Consider the following 18,653-nt stretch of genomic DNA (forward strand, 5'->3'; position numbering starts at 1 on the left):
CCTGGAAAGCTCCGGCTGTGGGAACAGCCCCGTGATGAGGAACCTCTCAAAGACCGTTCTGTGCTGCCAAGGCTTTCTGGTCATCAGACGGTCTCGCTGTGCAGCAGGGCTCTGGCTATGCCTTCCTGCCTTCTCTCCCCTGGCCCACCTGTACCTCTGTCAGCATCAACAGAGGCAGGAGGGTCTGGCTTTGCAGATGCAGTCATTCCCCAAATCTTACATGAGTCTGTGAAGTACTCAGCACAAGCCTGGGAGTTCATCACAACGGTAGGCAGCGTTTCTTGACCACCCACTGAATGGTTCTGCAGTAGGCTGTCAGTATCCACGGGGGATGGGACCTCTCCAGCCCCTTACCCCCCTTTAAGGACCAAACCCCACAGATGTTCAAGTTCTTTGTCTCATGTGGCATAGCACGGGCTTAGAACCTACCCTCTTCTTCCTGTCTACTTTGTCATCTCAAGATTACTTGTAACACCTACTGCAACCTTTTAGGCAGTTATCCTATATTAAGAAATAACAAAATCTGTATGTGTTCAGTACAAATGCAATTTTTCTAAATATTTTTGACCTGTGGCTGGGCAGATGTCTGGATACAGAACATGCATGTACGGAGGGCTGACTGTCCTGGTACTCACACATGCATACATATTTATGTGTATATATGCATGTGCATACATTTCTTATAACACTTCTGCAGGATAAATGTCACTATTCCCATTTTATAGATGAGCAAGTCAGGGCCTAGAGAGATTAAATGGTGTGTCCAAAGTCACAGAAAAGCTGACCCAGGACCCAGGCTTTCTGACCTGCCCCCGGTCTCCCCAGGGGTCAGTGCTTGCTGCCAGTAGAGCATACAGAGGAATACTGCCTCTTTTCCTTCTCACCAACTCTGTCTACCCAGGGCTTGGGGAACATGTGGTCGGCTGACTGTTCAGTCGCCTTCTGGTTTATTTAATAAGTTGGATAAAGTTCATTTGTGTGTTTTTTCCCTCCTTTCACAGTGCCCCTCCACTCACTGAAAAGGAAGTTGAGGTAAGTGACTTAAGTGTTGTATGAAGCTCAGTGTCTGTGCTTGATTGGGTTTATTCAAGACATTCCTTCCTTCGGCCTCTGGCCCCAAAGTGAGAATGAGTGCTGGGGGATAGTACAGAAACCTGTGACAGCCGCACTAAAGTTCCACGAGCCCCATTCCCACTCAACTTTAACAACTTTGGTCAGGACTGAAACCCTAATTGGAAATCCCATGTCCTACAAGGATTGTTTATTCTTTGAATGCAGGGCTCTTGAGTCACAAGGTCAGCTGAGACACTACAGAATTATGTCAGGTTTATTTCAAAATTGAAAGCTGGTTGGATTCCAAGTGTCAGACATGAGCATAGAGGTGCTTTCCTCCTGAGTTTCAGCTGCAAGAAATCTACTCAGGGGCAAGGGCTTGGCATAGCGATTAAAACACCACCTGCATTCCATACTGTGGTTCCTGGCTTCTTCATTTCCAATGAGAGGCAGCAGGTGATGGTTCAAGTAGTTTCTCATCCATGTGGGAAACCAAAATTGAGTTACTGGCTCCCGGCTTCAGCCTTGCCCAGCCCTGGCTGTTGTGGCCAATTGAGGAGTAAACTAGTGGATGAGAGACTGATCTTTCTCAATCAATCTGAGAGAAAGGAAACAAGAGAATATTAGCTGAGTTGAGCAGCAGGCTGTGCTGTCAGCAGTCCAACTTCCCGTTTTTCACCTGTTACTCCCCAGGGGCCCTCTTTGTCCCCATGCAGGAGGTGAGTGAGCAGGGAGGCATCTGCGTTCCATCTAGTGAATGGAGAGGTGGACAAGGGTTAGTATCAGAAGTGAGACCGGGATGTGAACCAAATAAACAAAGAATGACAGACAATAGGAAATTTCCACTGGAGGGAGTAACAGTAACCTTGCACAGGGACACTGCCTGAACCCTAAGAGCCATGCTTTCCGCTGTGCCTCTCGTTGGCTCAGAGAAGCAGGTAGAACAGGAATTCTAAGGAGAAATTGAGGGATTAAGGGACATGCCCAGTGTCTCAGCACTAATTCTTAGCAGAAACAAACTTTGGACCCAAGGGTTCTAACTAAATCCAAGACTCTTTATGTCCCGCTGCTGCTAAAGGGACAGCTCCAGGACGGAGTTTCACACCCCGAGCATTATTCACTAGCTTGACTTGTGATATGGCAGTTCTGTAATGGTCAGATCTCTTCCTTGGATGTCTACTCAAAGAATCACATGACGTAACCAGCACCACAGAAGAAAAATGGGCTTTGGAATCAGACAGTGCTCCCTGTGTCACCCTGAGCAAGTTAATGGCTTCTCTCTATCTTGGTCCTTTTTTTTTTTTTTTTTGCCCATAAAATAAGCAAAACAATTCCAACCATACAGGATGGACAAGGGATTAAATTAGACAAGGTTCATTAAACTCATTCAAGTTCAGGCATACAGTAAGTGCTCAATATTGCCATCATCATTATGGGGGTCAGCTGAAGGACTTCAGCTCTATCTGGGGAGATCTGCCTCCCATTGCAAGGTTATATAATCTACGAAAGTTCAGGTTTCAATGAACCGGCCCAGGGTGTAAATCTCCTACTACTTGACTCAGGGCAGATGAGGGCTGTGAAACTGAAGAGTGCAGCTTCCTTCCTGTTTGGAGTTTATCTATTTCTCCTCCTTTAGCAGCTTCCTATTTTCCCAGGAAATCTATTTTTGATCAATATTATCTTTTAAAAACTCATTCTTGGAAGGCTGTACTCTGGGCATGGAAAACTTATTCCAGAAAAAGTTATCCTAACATAATCACATTAGGCTTTATTTAATCTCTTAGCTGCTTCTTAGAGGTGCTACTGATGTGGAATTTGTAATACTCAGGCTACATGCTGGCTGAAGTTTGCTTTAAGTCAACAGGTTTAAATCTCAAATGGGGTTTCTTTAAATGCAATGGTTTCATGCAACATCTCCAAAATTTGTCAAGCAAAGAAACCACAGGATAAATTCACATTGTTTACACAATCAGTTGCACTGGCCTGAGCTTGCCTAAACTCAAACAGGATGTTCCTGAAATTCAACAGAAAGCAGAATTACTGTTCTTTGGTAGAATGCATTTGGTTCTCTGGTCCTGGGAGGGACCTTGGATTCTAGCTCACCATCTTCTATGTGATGTGGCTGCTTTGGCAACTGGTTCCTGGGGCACACACAAGCAATGTGACTGCAGCCTTGTGCCCTACAGTAACTCGTCCTAGCACCTCTCCCACACTCTTGTTCCCAACAGAACGTGTTTGTACAACTATCCTTGGCCTTTAGAAATGACAGCTACACTCTAGAAGCCAGAATTAACCAGGCTGAAAGGGAACGCAACCTGACAGAAGAGAATACTGAGAAGGAACTGGAAAACTTCAAAGCGTCCATTACGGTAATTGTGGGGCCAGATTCTGAGGAATCCTTATGAAGCAGGGGCTGGCCCCAAAGGTGGTAGCAGGTGTCATGCTTCTTTCAATCACTAAATGGAGTCTCCTGAAGTGAGAAACTGGGCCAAGGCCATGAGCTGAAGAATCTTCTCTGGATGGCTGAAAAGGGTCAGGGTGTAGATGTGGCAGCCTGCTGACCCCAAGGCGGTAGGCAAGGCCTCCTAGCCCTGGAGAGCTCCTGAGGGATGAGTGAGGCCCTGCCCACTGATGGGGTGGCATGGACAACAGTCATTTGTTTCTCATCATTCTGGAGGCTGACAGTGCAAGACTAGAGTGCCATTTGGGTCTGGGTCTCATGAAGGACCTCTTTGAGGCTTCCACCTGCCAACTCCTTCTACCCTGATGTTGCAGAAAGAGAAATAACTCTGGGGTCTCTTTTTTTAAGATTTATTTTTATTGCAAAGTCAGATATACAGAGAGGAGGAGAGACAGATCTTCCGTCCGATGATGCACTCCCCAAGTGACCGCAATGGCCGATGCTACACCGATCCGAAGCCAGGAGCCAGGAACCTCTTCCAGGTCTCCCATGCGGGTGCAGGGTCCCAATGCTTTGGGCCGTCCTTGACTGCTTTCCCAGGCCATAAGCAGGGAGCTGGATGGGAAGCGGGGTCGCTGGGATTAGAATCAGCGACCATATGGGATCCTGGCGTGTTCAAGGCAAGGACTTTAGCAGCTAAGCCAACATGCTGGGCCCTGGAGTCTCTTTTAAAGGGTACTCACCCCATTCCGCTGGGGCTCCATGCTCATGACCCAAATCATCTCCCGAGGGCCCCAGCTCCTGATGCCATTGCATCGCAGGACTAGCATTTCAGATTCTGCACTGGGGGATGGGGCACATGCACAGCAGTCCCTAGCCTTAGGTGAGGATGCCCGGTGATGCTGCTTCTCCCCGCAGTCCTCGGCATCGCTGTGGCACCACTGTGAGCACCGAGAGACCTACCAGAAGCTGCTGGAGGACATTGCCGTCCTGCATCGCTTGGCCGCCCGCCTCTCCAGCCGAGCCGAGGCCGTGGGGGCTGTGCGCCAGGTGAGGCTTGCTGACTGGCCCTGCTCCACCTGCAGGGTCAGGCACAGGGACTTTCTCTGGGCCAGCCCTCACCCCCCCCCCCAGAGTACTCTTGGTGAACTACTCACCTCTCGAGCTGCTTCTTGAGGAAAGCTCTCTGGGGACACAGGAGCTTGGGAGACACTGGGTGTGACACTTCTTTCTGGGAGATTTCTGATCTGTGTTGGTTTTGAGAAGCCCTACGATGAATAGACTGTTTACTTACATATAAGGAGTGTTCAAAAAGTTTCTGGAAAAATGTTCACATCATGGAAACACTACGGATGGATTTCAAAATGTCTTGCATCAGAATAAACTTGTCTCTTAATTCCATTTGCCATGAATATTTGGGTGCGTTTTTTTTGCAAAGCAGGATTTATTTAATAAGAGGAAGGAAAATGGCTGTTGCCTTAGTGGCAGGACAGGGCTCCAAGCCCCATGAATATTTTCAAAGTATTCTCATTTTCCAAATGTATTTGAAAAAAATGTCTCCCTCTTTCACAAAATACCTGTGCACCTCAGATGTGGCTAGGGTTTGGCAAAACTGCTCTGTGTGACTTCCTGCACCCGGCATCCCTGTAAAGTAACTAGCCTTTCCCTAGATGAAGTGAGTCAGAATGGTAACAGTGCAAGTCATGCCCAGATCAGAAGTCCTGCAGCATGCTGAGCTACACTTGGGTGTGGCAGGACCACCCTTGCCTGAGTTTCAACCCTGGGTCCACCCTGCATTTGCTTGTGACCTGGGGCCAGTTACTGAGCTCCAGGCATTTCATCTTTCTCTTCTAACAAAGGAGGATGACAGCTCACCATGCAGACAGCAGACCCCCAGAGGCTACAGTCATGTCGGATGCCTTGTAGCCTTCCTATTCTGCTAGTTCAGAACAAATAAGTACTGGCCAAACCTTTCCTCCAGCTGATCCTCCCACTCACTCTCTCCTTTCCGGCCCTACAGGAGAAGCGCATGTCGAAGGCAACAGAAGTAATGATGCAGTACGTGGAGAATCTAAAGAGGACATATGAGAAGGACCATGCAGAGCTCATGGAGTTTAAAAAACTTGCAAATCAGAATTCAAGCCGCAGCTGTGGCCCCTCTGGTAAGGACCCAAACCCCTGTTTCCATGGGCTGGCAGTGGCTCTAAGAGCAACCCTAAGGCCTGCTTGGGATTGAGCAAGGCTCTGCTCCTACTCAGTGCTGCCCACAGGGCCTCCCAGCAGCTGCTCCAGTGACCCTAGGACAAGGAAATGTAAATGGCCCCCAAATGACTTTGACTCTCAGTATAACTACTCATAGCAGCTGACCATGAACACATGCTGCCAAGAACTTCCTCCACTTTGTTAGAATGACACCAAACCCTATGTCTTTGTTTCATGACTTCCTTTTAGACAGTATTGCTAAGGAATTTGGACTTTACTATGAAGGAACTAGAGATCCAACCAAAGGTTTGAATCAGAGAAATGACATGGTCATTTATATAATTTAGGAAGGCTCCCTCTGAGATGTGGCAATTACACTCTGGGATAAGCAGACACCAGGGCTCCCATGAAGATACTACTTCAACAGTCTGGAGCCAGAAAAAGGGCCTGAAAGTAGAGTGAGAGCCAGGTTAAATGAATTATTACTTAATGAACACCAATGCATGGGCAGGACAAATGTTTTAAAGATTGCTATAGTGGCACAGAAGAAGGGCCACTGGATTCTGCTTGAGGGCCCCATGAAAGGCTTCACAGAAGGATGGCATCTGGTCATTGTTTTATATTAAACATAAGAGTTCTCCAGGCAAGAGGAAGAAATATATCCCAGCTAGAAAAAAAATCACTGGTAGAGAATGGGGACTGGGAAAAAGAATATGAAACAGAGTTGCAGTGTGTATGTGGAGGGGGAGGGCGGTGGGCACCCCATGTCAGGCCATGCTAACAGTTCAGGCCTCTTTCCTCTAGGCAGTGAGGATTATTGATGGGCATATTCCACATGGCATGGCCAGATTTTATTTTTAGAAAATAATTTCTGACTTCACAGTGCATCATCAGGATCATCTCACTCAACCCAGAGGGAAATGCAGAGTGGTGCCTGGGGCAGGGATCTCACCTTGGGCTCTGTCAGGGTTTGGGCTCCAGCTGAGGAGAGGATGGCAGGAGCAAACAGAACTTTCAGCCACAGGAGTCTCTGTGGAATGCAAACATCCGTGTTAATAAGAGCAGGAGGAGGCAAAGTGCAGAAAGTTTAACAGATGGAGAAGTCTTTATAAACAGGAGGTTTCACAAGTTTCCTGGGGGAATCACCGTGACACTACCCAGATTCTGAAGGCAGCGTGCACACGCTCCAATCTGTCTGCTTTGGATCTCGGCAGCACAGCTCCTGACCCACGTGTCTCGGAGCCGCTAACAAACAGTTCTGTCAGTGGTAGAAGCTAAGGAAGTTTCTGCCAAAGAAATACAAATGCAGACTCCTGAATTATTGCCTTGCAAGGTTCAAGGCCCCATGCAAATGACCACATACCCAAGATTTATGAGACGAACAGCCAGCCACAAGTCTCATTCATTCATCCTATATCCACTGATGAGCAGTATCGATACCCCCCACCTGCTATAGGAGTGTGGAAGTTAGGAACCCACAAGCCCAGCTTCACAGGCTTCCAGCCTGGGGGAGGGCAGGGCAGGCAGCCAGTGCTGGTGCAAAAGGATCAGACTCAGGGAGCACTCTGTAGAGTCCCACATGCAGGCTGGCAGACGACAAGATGCTTACGATAGGAAAGGACAAGGCAGCCAAGTCTTGAGTGATGAGTCAATGTTTTCCGGACATTTGCTCCAGAGTTCCAGTTGTTTTTCTAAGCTGTGGCTTCCTCGGGCTGGTACAGAAGGGCCAGAGCTCACCCAGCAGGTGTGTCTGTAAGATATGCTGTGCCCAGTTGCTCGGAGTGTTTATTAGGATCATTACAGGACTGCTGGCAGTCTCTGTCTAAGGCTGATATTGAAGAACAGAGTGACATGAATTAGCTTTTATTTAAGAAAAATGTTAACACAAAAAAACATAAATTTTATCTGAATATACAACATGCTGATTGCAATTTAGATTATTTCCTCAAGCTACAAGGGTGCTTTTAAAAAATCATGGAAAATGGGCCAGCACAGCAGCCTAGCAGCTGAAATCCTTGCCTTGAATGTGCCTGGATCCCACATGGGTGCCGGTTTTATTCCCGGCAACCCCACTCCCATCCAGCTCCCTGCTTGTGGCCTGGGAAAGCAGTCAAGGATGGCCCAAAGCCTTGGGACCCTGCACCTGCTTGGGAGACCCAGAGGAAGCTCCTGGCTCCTGATCAGCATAGCTTCGGCAGTCCCCGCCACTTAGGGAGTGAATCTATAGACAGAAGATCATCATCTCTGTCTCTTCTCCTCTCTTTATATTTGACTTTCCAGAAAAAAAAAAAACCATAAATCTTTGAAAAAAAGTCATGGAAAATAGAGTTGAAAGGTGAGTTTATTTTGGTACAAAAAAAATCTTTAAATCCATGCATAGCATTTTCTGTGAACCTATGTGCTCATAGAAGGCCCCTTATAGAATTCTAGAAGTATAACTCCTGGTTCAGAGGAAAGAAATATTGATAGAGTCTTAAATACTTTCAAGTAACCCATTGATATTTTCATTTAATGAATTAGAGTAATGCTAAATGCATGTGCCATTGACAATTTTTGTTCTTTAAACAATATTTGTGACTTTGATAAGCCAAAATGATGCCCTTTAACTTGTAAAACTAATTATTTACCTTTCCAAAATATTTAGTGTTTGTATTTCTACTTCTTTTATTCTCTACTTATATTTGCACACTTGCTAAGATTGTTATGTTATAAATTTATTTAAGCTTTTCACAAATAAAGAACATTTTTCTAGTTCTGCTATTCTAGCTGACTAGACAACTTGAAAAACTATTGACCACAAATAGAAATTTCTGCTGGACAAAGTGAAGCAAACATCAGTCTAAAAGAACAGCTGAATCCATAATAAATGACCCTGAAATACCCAGATATAAGAAAAGTGAACTGAAACCAAGCTGGCTCTGCAGCTCCCTGGAGAGCAAGTGTAGCAAGTGTTAGCCTCTGTGATGAAGGGGATGAGGGTTTGCTCACACGTATCTGAGATGTGGCCTGGGACACCTGTGCTGGAAAAGTGACAGAGATGTCCATAGAGTTGGGATCTTCTGAGGACTGTATGTTAAGTAAAATTTAGATAAGACAGAATCACCAACCAGCAGAGAAACAAGGAAGTTTTTCTGTTTCACCCTATGTTCCAGTAGGAAGATACTCTCTCCTTCCTCCTAGGAAGTAACAGGAGTGATGATGCAATATGTAGGGAATGTGAAAAGGCAGCAAGATGGTGTCCCCAAGAAAACTGTCAGAAGGAACAGATCACTTGCCTGGGGTTTCTTCCTGTTGACAAGATAAGCACCACTACTCGAGAATACCAGATAGAAAGTCCTGAGTGAGGAAGTGAGTGTGTCAACTCTGAGGTAAATGGAGGGGCTGCACCAGGGTAGGGCACGTTACTCCACGCTCACCATGCCAGGCACCCCATCTTGGAGTCCCGATTCCAGCCCTGACTGCTCTGCTCCCTTTCCAGCTTCCTGCTAAAGTAACTAGGAAAGCAGCAGAAGATGGCCCAAGTACCTGAACCCTTGCTAGCCCCATGTGAGATCAAGATGGAATTCTGGCCTTCTGGCTTGAGCATGCACCACCTCTATCTATTGTAGCCATTTGAGGAGTGAACCAATGGATTAAAGAGTTCTCTCTCTCCCTCTCTCTCTGTAACTGTGTTTTTCAAAGAAATAAATACTATAAGTAAAAGGACATGTAGCAAAGGTAAAAACCAATCTTTGTAGTTGTAAGTCATTAATACCTCGAGATTTTTTTTTAAGACAAAGACCAAATGGTCTTCATTTTTAAGTTTGATTTATTTGAGAGTCAGAGTTACAGAAAGAAAGGGCAAAACAGACAGGTGGTTCTTTCATTTGCTGGTTTACTCCCAAAATGGCCACAGTGGTTGGAGCTGGGCCGGTCTGGAGCCAGGAGCTTCTTCTGGGTCACCCACATGGGTACACAGACCTAAGGACTTGGGCCATCTTCTGTTGCTTTCCCAGGCACATTAGCTGCTTTTCCAGGTGCATTAGCAGAGGGCTGGATCAGAAGTGAAGCAGCTGGACATGAACCAGTGCCCACAGTGGATGCCAGCCCTGCTTGTAGCAGCTGTACCCTGTAAGCCACAACATTGGCCCTTTCAGGATTGTTTATTATTGTAGCATTACCTAGCTTATCCTGATTGATTAAACCATTAGATTAGATAGTTGAAGGGAGAAAATGGTTAACTGGAAGATAAATTTGAGGAAGTTACCAAAAATATAGTTTACTGGGTAAACTGGTTAATACCATGAAAGTAACATAATATGTAAGATAGAGTACAGAATAAAGGAGTGTCAAATGTATTTATTAGGTGTCCATAGGACAGAACTAGATAAATGCTTAAAGAATGTTGATAATTTTCCAGAATTAAACATAGACCCATATTGTTGGGTTCACAAAGCCTAACGAATTCCATGTAGGAGACAGATATCAAAAAGAAGATGTAGAATAACAAAGATGAAGCAAAGATCTTTACAGTAACCAGAGAGATTATTCACAAATAACTGGCAATTCTCAAAAGTAGTAATACTACAGAAGAAAATAGAGTGATCTTGTCAAAATACTGAGAGAAAATAACCGTTAGTCTGTAGATCTAATACAACCACTTAAACTAGTATGCACAATTGAAGGCTAGGTGAGAGGACATTTTGAGAAAGCAACAAGGAAGAGTGTGCTTCTCAGAGACCTTTACTGAAACAACAACTAAAGGATGTATTTAGGGTAGAATGAAATTGAGTTCACAAGAGAGGAACAGGATACAAAAAAGAATGTTGATTAAAGACATTTGTAAGCATCTGAGTAAATCTAAATAAGTATCCATTGTAAAAAAATTTATGACTAATTTAGGAATATAAAAAGGAAAAATACAAATGAGAAACAGTATAATTAAAGCTAGATGGGCCTGGCGGCATGGCCTAGCGGCTAAGGTCCTTGCCTTGAACGCCCCGGGATCCCATATGGGCACCGGTTCTAATCCCAGCAGCTCCACTTCCCATCCAGCTCCCTGCTTGTGGTCTGGGAAAGCAGTCGAGGACGGCCCAATGCTTTGGGACCCTGCACCTGCATGGGAGACCTGGAGGAGGTTCCAGGTCCCCGGCATTGGATCAACACAGCACCGGCCGTTGCAGTCATTTGGGGAGTGAATCATCGGATGGAAGATCTTCCTTTCTGTCTCTCCTCCTTTCTGTATATCTGACTTTGTAATCAAAAATAAATAAATCTTAAAAAAAAAAAAAGCTAGAGGGGGCTGTTACAAGTTATGGGGGTACACCAAAGCTTACAACTTGAATGTGTACTCTTCAGTCTAGTGTGTGAAGTAGAACAGGAATTAGAGGGGAAAATCATGGTAAATTCAAGTATAAAATAAGGTGGCAGAAATAACACAAATATCAATAATATAAGAAAGAATATAAACCTGCTGGTTATTAGAGAACCTCTGATTAGACTAGGAAAGAATAGTTATTTGCTTGTCAAGAGACATAACCTTAGATACGTGGACTTCAGGTATCCATGTGTGGGATATAGGCTGGATGATGGTGGTCCTGCTGAGTCACATGAACCGAGTTTGCACATGTTCTCTGTGCAAATTCAGATGTTTCCTGCTATCAGTATTATCTGGGTGTGGTGCCAATTGGCTTACATTAATCATATCACTTAATGTCTGTCCCAAAGAAGAAAACCCTGGGAGGGTGACTCTTTGTTTTGAATCATTTGGGAGGTCATTCCTGAAACGCCCTGTGTCATAAATATTCTGATCCTGTCCCTTCCCTGCTCAGAGTGTTTTTGTGTAGCCCCTAGAATGGGCGTGAAGTGAGCTGGGAAGCCTCAGCATTGCTACATGTAGTTTTACACACTGTGCAAAGCATTCCCTAGACACACTGGTGCCAGATGAAGATGAGATAGGGAAACACTCGGGCTAAATGTGGACTAAGCCCAGTAGGATTAGGACAGCCCACTCTGCAGATGATTGTTCCAGAGAGTGAAGTGTCAAACTCAATGTCTTCAATGCTCAGATCCTTGGGCCATTCACTGGGAGCCAGATCTGGCCCAAAGGTACCTTAGCTGAGTTTCTGCCCTGCCAGTTTGGAAACTTACCTGACTTTTGTTTTCTGTTCTCTCCTGTTGCAGAAGATGGGGTTCCCCGCACGGCACGATCCATGTCCCTCACAATGGGAAAGGTAGGCATGTCCAAAGAATACCAAGGTTCTTAAGGCAATCACAAAATTCCCATGGTCACTCAAGAAGTCAGTCATTCTTAAATGAGCACCTCTGAACAGTTTCTTTCAAGCTCCCACACTTGTCAACTTAGCCTATGAGACCTCATCTTTCTTGCAAATACATGGTTGGCCTGGTTTTAAGTCCCTTAACTAAAAATGAAGTGGTGCATAAGCCCTGACGCTGCTGCAGGCAGTTTATACAAGATCCAGGTGTCACTCAGAGGCTGCAGGTCATTTCATTGTACATCTCCAGGATCCCACAAGCTAAAACTGGGATATGTTCAGAGATCACTCAGCATCAGTAGAAAATTTAACTTGGCTACTCTTTCTACACCAATTCCCAGCACCATTGCTACCTCAAAACCAAAATATGCAAGGCATGTTATCACGCAATTAGACACTAATAGGCTTTTTTCTGGGCTGGTCTCAGCCATGGCTATTGATACTTCCAAGACATTGAACACATTCACTTCTCTTCCCACAGAATATGCCCCGCCGGAGGGTCAGTGTTGCTGTGGTTCCCAAGTTTAATGCCCTGAATCTCCCCGGCCAGTCTCCAAGCTCCTCCCCCATTCCCTCCTTACCGGTTCTGGTGAGTGTGATGATGTCTACCTTCCAGACCTTTTTTCTTTCCCTCATGTTTAGCCACTGTATACCCCAGATAGGGACAAGGTCAACAAGAACAGAAAATTTCCAGCACATCATCTGAGCAGTGGATTGAAAAAGCTCATTATGGACCAGGCCACATGTGCTCCACTACTCCAAGAAGTGGTCTTGGTATCCTTGGGCAAGGTGGTGGCAGCTCAGAGCGTTCCTTAAAAACAGTAATCCTTTTCATGCTTAAACAATCCTCTGAAGTGCGTAGGATTCTAATGTGCAGCCTGAAGGAGAACCACTGCTTACACTAAGTCTATTGCATCAACACAACGTGGGAATTTACTATACAAAAGTTTCCAATGGCTTGAGCATTTAGTAATGACAGGTGTCTTCTAAGATTTGAACTTGGATCTGTTACTCTAGAAACAGTGTATAGCTTGTGGGAATCTCTCCCAGAGAACCTGGGACCACATCTGGTAGAGGTCTCTGATACTCTCACACACCCAAGTAATTAGGAAGAGGAAGAAATTATGGTTCCCCTCTGGAATGGAGCCTCAATATGTAAACTGTTCTCTTGGTTCAGAAAGACTTAAAGAGAGGGAAATGGGCACTGGTGCTGTAGCACAATGGTTAAAGTCTCTGCAACCCATATCGGTGCCAGTTCATGTCCTGGATGTTCCACATCCAATTCAGCTTCCTGCTAATGGCCTGCCAAAAGTAATGGAAGATGGCTAAAGTGCCTAGGCCCTTGCCACTCATGTGGGAGACCTGGATGAAGCTCCTGATTTAGTCCTGGCTGTTGTGGCTCCTGGGGAGTGGATCAGTAGATAGAAGACCTTTCTGTCTTTACCTCTCTAACTTTGACTTTGAAACATATAGATAAATCTTAGAAAAAAAGGGGGGGAGAAGGAAAGGAGCAAGTTCCAAATGTCCCAGAGAAAAGGGTGCTGAGGAAAGGAGGAGAGGGAAGCCCAAGGGTCCTGGCTAACTAAACCTGGGCTCTGGTGCATATTATAATGGGAGGAAAGGAAACAGGAGGGGCTGCAGATGCTCCTTCCCAGCAACATCAGAGGATTAGAACTTCTGGCTTCTCTATTCCATTGCTAATCCTCCCTTCTGTCTCCTGTTCCCTACCCAGTCAGAATCAACCAATGGGAAAAGCAACCTGCCTGTTGCCTCCTCACTGCCTGCACTTTTGGAAAAGTAAGTTTATTGATTTTCCTGCTAACATTGGAGATCTCAGCAGAGAATATCCTCAACTACCATCGCCCCTCAAATGAGATGGAAAGTAAATTAGGTTCTAGGGGAATGAATGGGACCCTGAGATGCACAACTATTTCAGATACAGCTTCCAGAATTGGGCCAGGAGGATGCTATGTGTGAAGGTAAGTGGAGCCCAGTGAAGATGAAAGCCTTCCCTGGAGACTGTGATCCTTTGAGCTGCACTTAAAGCACAGCCTCAACTCAGCAGGCTGTGCCAGGAAGGCCAGAGGTAGGGCTGCTCTGGGTGTGGCACTTCAGGGCTCCAGCTCTGCTCTCAACAACTTCCTTGCTTTTGTCTGTTTTGTACATTGACTTCTTCATCAAGCTCATGGCAAACAGCTGCTAATTCCAGGTATCCCAACCAGAGAGACAAATAGTGGGAAGAAGAAAAGCAGTGTTTTTCCCTACCTTTCTTTCTTGGGAATGAACCCAGATGCCTTTCACCATCTTCCCTCTTGTCGCATTGGGAAATTTGGAACCAATTTTGGGAACAAAGTTTTGGAACAGGATTGGCATTAGGGGCATAAACTATGCCTCGGGGTTGAAGAGAAGGTGAGCTTCCTGTGAAGCAAAATAACTCCTGCAAAAACAGCAAATTCTTGAATAAATTATGTTCCTGCTAGGGAGCAGGAAAGAGATGAGTACTGGATGGCAATGCACAGAGCCTGGGACGCCTAACTCATCCAGGTATCCATGCAAGGCAGGTCTTTTTTACCCTCAGCCACAGCAAGGCAGGATGTTTCTGTATACTCAGAGCTGTTCTTATCCGACTTTCCAAATTTCTTCATTTGCTTGCTGGAAAACATCTGGATCACAGCTGTCACCTGTCAGAATATTTTCCTAGTGTCTTTCTTCATTTGGTAGAACATATACCTGAGTTCTCCTTCATCCCAGCCTCAGAACAGCTTTAGTCCCTCATTTCTCATGACTGTTGGAAAGGTTTCTCTTGACCTGGCAGGGAATATGTATATAAGGTCCCTTTCAGTACAGACAAGCGCCTAAGCTCCCCACCTCCAGACTCGGTCTGTTTTCCTCATCTGTCAACATGTACAACTGCCAGCTTATTACTCAGCTACTCCCACCAGATTGGTCTACAGATTTGCTCTGCATTTTCTCCCTTGAGTTTACAGGTCCTTCGAGTTATGCAACACTCTCCTGCTTCCTCCCATGTACTCCTAGCATGTCACCCTTTCTCCCCATCCTTGAAAAATCATAAAGGGATGAGAGATTGACAACCAGGTGGGAATCACAGAGTTACAGACTCTTAACAAGTCTCTGCAGTCACAGAGCCTAGTCCACGGTTTCTGGTTCTCTACAGAAGTGAGCACTGGATGCCCCAGGCAGTTGTAAGCATTTAGGGAATGAACAAGCAGATGGAAGACCAATCGGTTTCTCTCTCTATTTTTCAAATAAAATTGAAATTCTTAAAAATAATTTTAAACATTTTAAAGATTTACTTTTTTATTGGAAAGTCAGACATACAAAGAGAAGGAGAGACAGAGACAAAGATCTTCCACCCGATGATTCACTCCCCAAATGGCCGCAAAGGCTGGAGCTGAGCCAATCCGAAGCCAGAAGCCTGGAGTCTCCTCCAGGTCTCCCATATGGGTGCAGGGTCCCAAGGCTTTGGGCCATCCTTGATTGCTTTCCCAGGCCACAGGCAGGGAGCCGGATGGGAAGCGTGGCCGCTGGGATTAGAACCGGCACCCAAATGGGAACCCTGCACGTGCAAGGTGAGGACTTTAGCCAATAGGCTATCGTGCCAGTTCCAATTTTAAACATCTTTAAAAATTAAAAAAAGTTCTCTTCTTGCTATTTATTGTCATTGCATAGCCTCTTTCATGAGAGCTGTTATTTATGATTTCTTGTGTATTTTTTGCTTCTCTTTGTGGAGAGCTTTCTCTTCTACTAGGCTCCATGTTGCCAAAACCTGTTTCTTTAGTCTCTAGTGTATCCACAGCATGCTGCCACATGCCTCTACCCATCTGGTTCAGTGTGTGTCTGGAGGAATGAGCAGGGATTGTGAAGCAAAAGATGAGCCACAGGAATAGGATGAGCCAGAGGTTTGGGCTCATCTCACTATGGTGGAGGTACCAAGAGCTGTCTGTCCTCCCATAGCACTGCTGGAATAACAACAAAGGTGGATTTGGGAACATGAGGAAAAGGGGGAGCTGATGCAGTGTTGGTGCTTTATAAAATCTTGTTTCTGGGTAGAGGGATTGAAGAGAATCTGAAAGCTTTTCAGAGAGTCTGAGTTTACATGTCTGACCAGAAATTGAGCCAGAGACAGGGTTTTGCTTCCAGATGCAAAATCCGCTTACCCTGTAATGATGCCTTGTACGTCCTCCTTCCCATTAGTGGAAAGACAAATGGGGATCCTGAGTGTGAAGCTTCTGCACCTGTGCCACCCCCAAGCTGCCTGGAGGAGGTGAGCCAAGAGACCAAGTCCAGGGTGGAGGAAGAAGCCTACAACAAGGGGTGAGTCAGATCATAGTCACTGGGGGCACCTGGCTGGTCTCAGGAGATTTCCTCCCACTGCCTTTCCTATTGCTTAGAGGTGTTGGAGATGCAACCAGTGCCCTCTGGACCTCCTTGCCTCAGGAAGGAGCCACAGAGGAAAGAGCAAGATCATTCCACAGGAAGGAGAGAAGGAGGCAGAGTCAGAGGGTGTGTGGCGACAATAATAAGACTGTCTTTTTTTTTTTTTTAAGTCAGAAAGCCACTCAAACACCACTTCCTAGAATAGTCTGCAAAGCAGGGGCCTAGGGTGGATTCCTGAGGCTTCCTTACATATTCTTGGGATAGTCATGTTGCTGCCAACAGCACCAGACAGCTGTAGCTGTGCTTCCTAAGACTTGCCTTCCTCCTCCATGAGTTCCTTCCACTTTTAACTATCCCCTTCTCTAAGTGAGCAGTTCTGGCCAGCTGTCAGTCATGGAAGAGGCTAAGCACTGTGTAGGGCCCAAGCTCTGGATGCAAGGTAGAGAATGTCCTCCAGCCATGGTTGAACATCTCCTGTCCCCATGGTTCAACCCAACACAGAATCCATGGGTTTCTGGGTTTTCCCAGCCAAACTGGTGGTCTTAAGCCCACATCTGTAGGTCCTGTACACAGTCTGTTGCAGCTCAAAAGAGGTTTTGCATGGAAAATGAGTCTTTTCACATACAACTTTCCTGTATGCTCAGTGTGCACAGAGCAGGGGATTGTGGTGGTGCAGGGCCAGGAGACTTCTCCATTGACTGTAAACATTTTCTAAGTACTTCTCTAGGTTAAGATGTATACCTGACACTTGTTTTTTTTAAAACAAAGTCCCAAGGCCTTGTAATATGGGGATAACCCAGTCTGTTTTCTGGAGAAGAAACTGAAGCTCCAAAGTTACACAAAGAGCAAGTATAATCTTATCCCTGCAAAATGTTTTGTAGGATAAGAACCCATCAGGAAGGCCTGAACCACATATTTTTTCCCTGTCAGGTTTGTCACACTGTCCCATAAACAGGAAGGATGACTGAGGAGTGAGGGGAAATTATACTGATGTGTGCCACTTTGGGGTTCGATGGAGCTTCCCGGTGTTTTCCTGTTATGTGGGATCACAGGAAGTGCGTCATGATCAGAGGTGCTCCCCTCCCAACTAAGGAAAAGATGCTGTAAAGCCAGGCCTTCCAAGACTCAGTTGCTCCTTTTTGTCCTCTAGGTACCAGGAAGGTCTGAAGAAGACAAAAGAACTTCAAGACCTGAGGGAGGAGGAGGAGGAGGAACAGAAGAGTGAGAGTCCCGAGGAAGCTGAAGAGGTCGAGGAGCGTGAGGAGGAGGAGAAGGACCGCAGGCGCAGGTTGGAAGCTTGTCAGGAGCCCTTGGCTTGCCTCTGTAGAAATGGCTCACAGTTCACCTACTTGCAGGGCATTTCATGTGGTTAGGTACAGGAATAGGGTTTCAGCCCCACAGGGTTAGGGTTTTCCCCTTCAAGGACATGAGCTGGATTTTCAGACAGCCCCAATTTCATATATTCTACTTTACTGTCTGGTTACAGTAATCCACATTAAATTTTGATTTGTTTGTTGTTTTAATATTGATTACATGAGTGAGTAGAGCAGGTTGCAGAGCCCTGTAAACCTCCAATTAGGAACTTTTATTTTTGAAATGTATTTTAAGAAACTAGCATATACTTCACAAATCTTTGTTTTCATATGCCTATGTTAAGGTCTAGGACAGCTCCAGACAGAATAATAAATTATATAATCACCTGTTGAATTTGGCATGGGGTAAGTGTCTGGGTCTCACTGAGAGCAAACTCAGGAAGTCATGTGCTGGCAATGAAAAAGGTAGTAAGGGGAAGATCAGAAGCAAAACAGTTACGCCTCAAAGCACAGAGGGAGCTGCTAGTGGTGCCCCGCTGGTGGAAGATTCAACCAGAGTGAGAGGGCTCAGTCTTCAGGGCCAACACCACAGCTGAAGGGAAGGGCTATCTAGGAAAACTGAGAAAATGCTTCATTGTTGAACACAAACGTGTTAGGATATACCACCTGCCTCCACCTGCCTCCAAGTTTAACAATGAAAGTGCAGTCCTGGGATGGGTGTTTGGCCTGGTGGTTATGTGGCTCCTTGGGACCTGTATCCCACACTGGAATTCCTGGGTTCAAGCTTAGGTTCCCGTCCTGACTCCAGCTTTCTACCAACACACTTGGATCCCTGCCTCCCACATGGGAAGGGACCTGAATGGGGGTTACCAGATCCTGGCTATAGTCTAGTCCAATTCAAGTCCTCCTGAGCATTTGGGGAAGTGAACCAGGAATGGAAACACCACATTTCCTCACCCCTCTCTCTTCCTCCGCTTCTCAAATAAGCAAACACACACACACACACACACACACACAGTGTGTATATATATA

At 45.7% G+C, this 18,653-nt stretch overlaps 1 protein-coding gene and 1 long non-coding RNA gene across 2 annotated transcripts in view; one reads left to right on the forward strand and one right to left on the reverse strand.

The window, feature by feature from the left end:
* Positions 1-18,653, forward strand: part of IRAG1 (inositol 1,4,5-triphosphate receptor associated 1) — a 100,447-nt gene that overhangs the window by 77,364 nt on the left and 4,430 nt on the right. Inside the window, 9 exon segments of the mRNA XM_004593787.4 lie at positions 1,002-1,032; positions 3,282-3,422; positions 4,373-4,504; positions 5,475-5,616; positions 11,819-11,868; positions 12,392-12,499; positions 13,643-13,707; positions 16,126-16,245; positions 17,459-17,596. Coding sequence (XP_004593844.2) covers positions 1,002-1,032; positions 3,282-3,422; positions 4,373-4,504; positions 5,475-5,616; positions 11,819-11,868; positions 12,392-12,499; positions 13,643-13,707; positions 16,126-16,245; positions 17,459-17,596 — 927 coding nt within the window.
* LOC131480194 (uncharacterized) lies at positions 4,586-7,160 on the reverse strand. Its single transcript, XR_009245320.1, has 3 exons — positions 7,020-7,160; positions 6,609-6,686; positions 4,586-4,722 (listed from the first exon to the last, which is right to left on the reverse strand). It is a non-coding gene; the product is annotated as an uncharacterized LOC131480194 (long non-coding RNA).

This window comes from Ochotona princeps, chromosome 4 (assembly GCF_030435755.1).
Source record: "Ochotona princeps isolate mOchPri1 chromosome 4, mOchPri1.hap1, whole genome shotgun sequence".
NCBI classification, from domain to species: Eukaryota; Metazoa; Chordata; class Mammalia; order Lagomorpha; family Ochotonidae; genus Ochotona; species Ochotona princeps.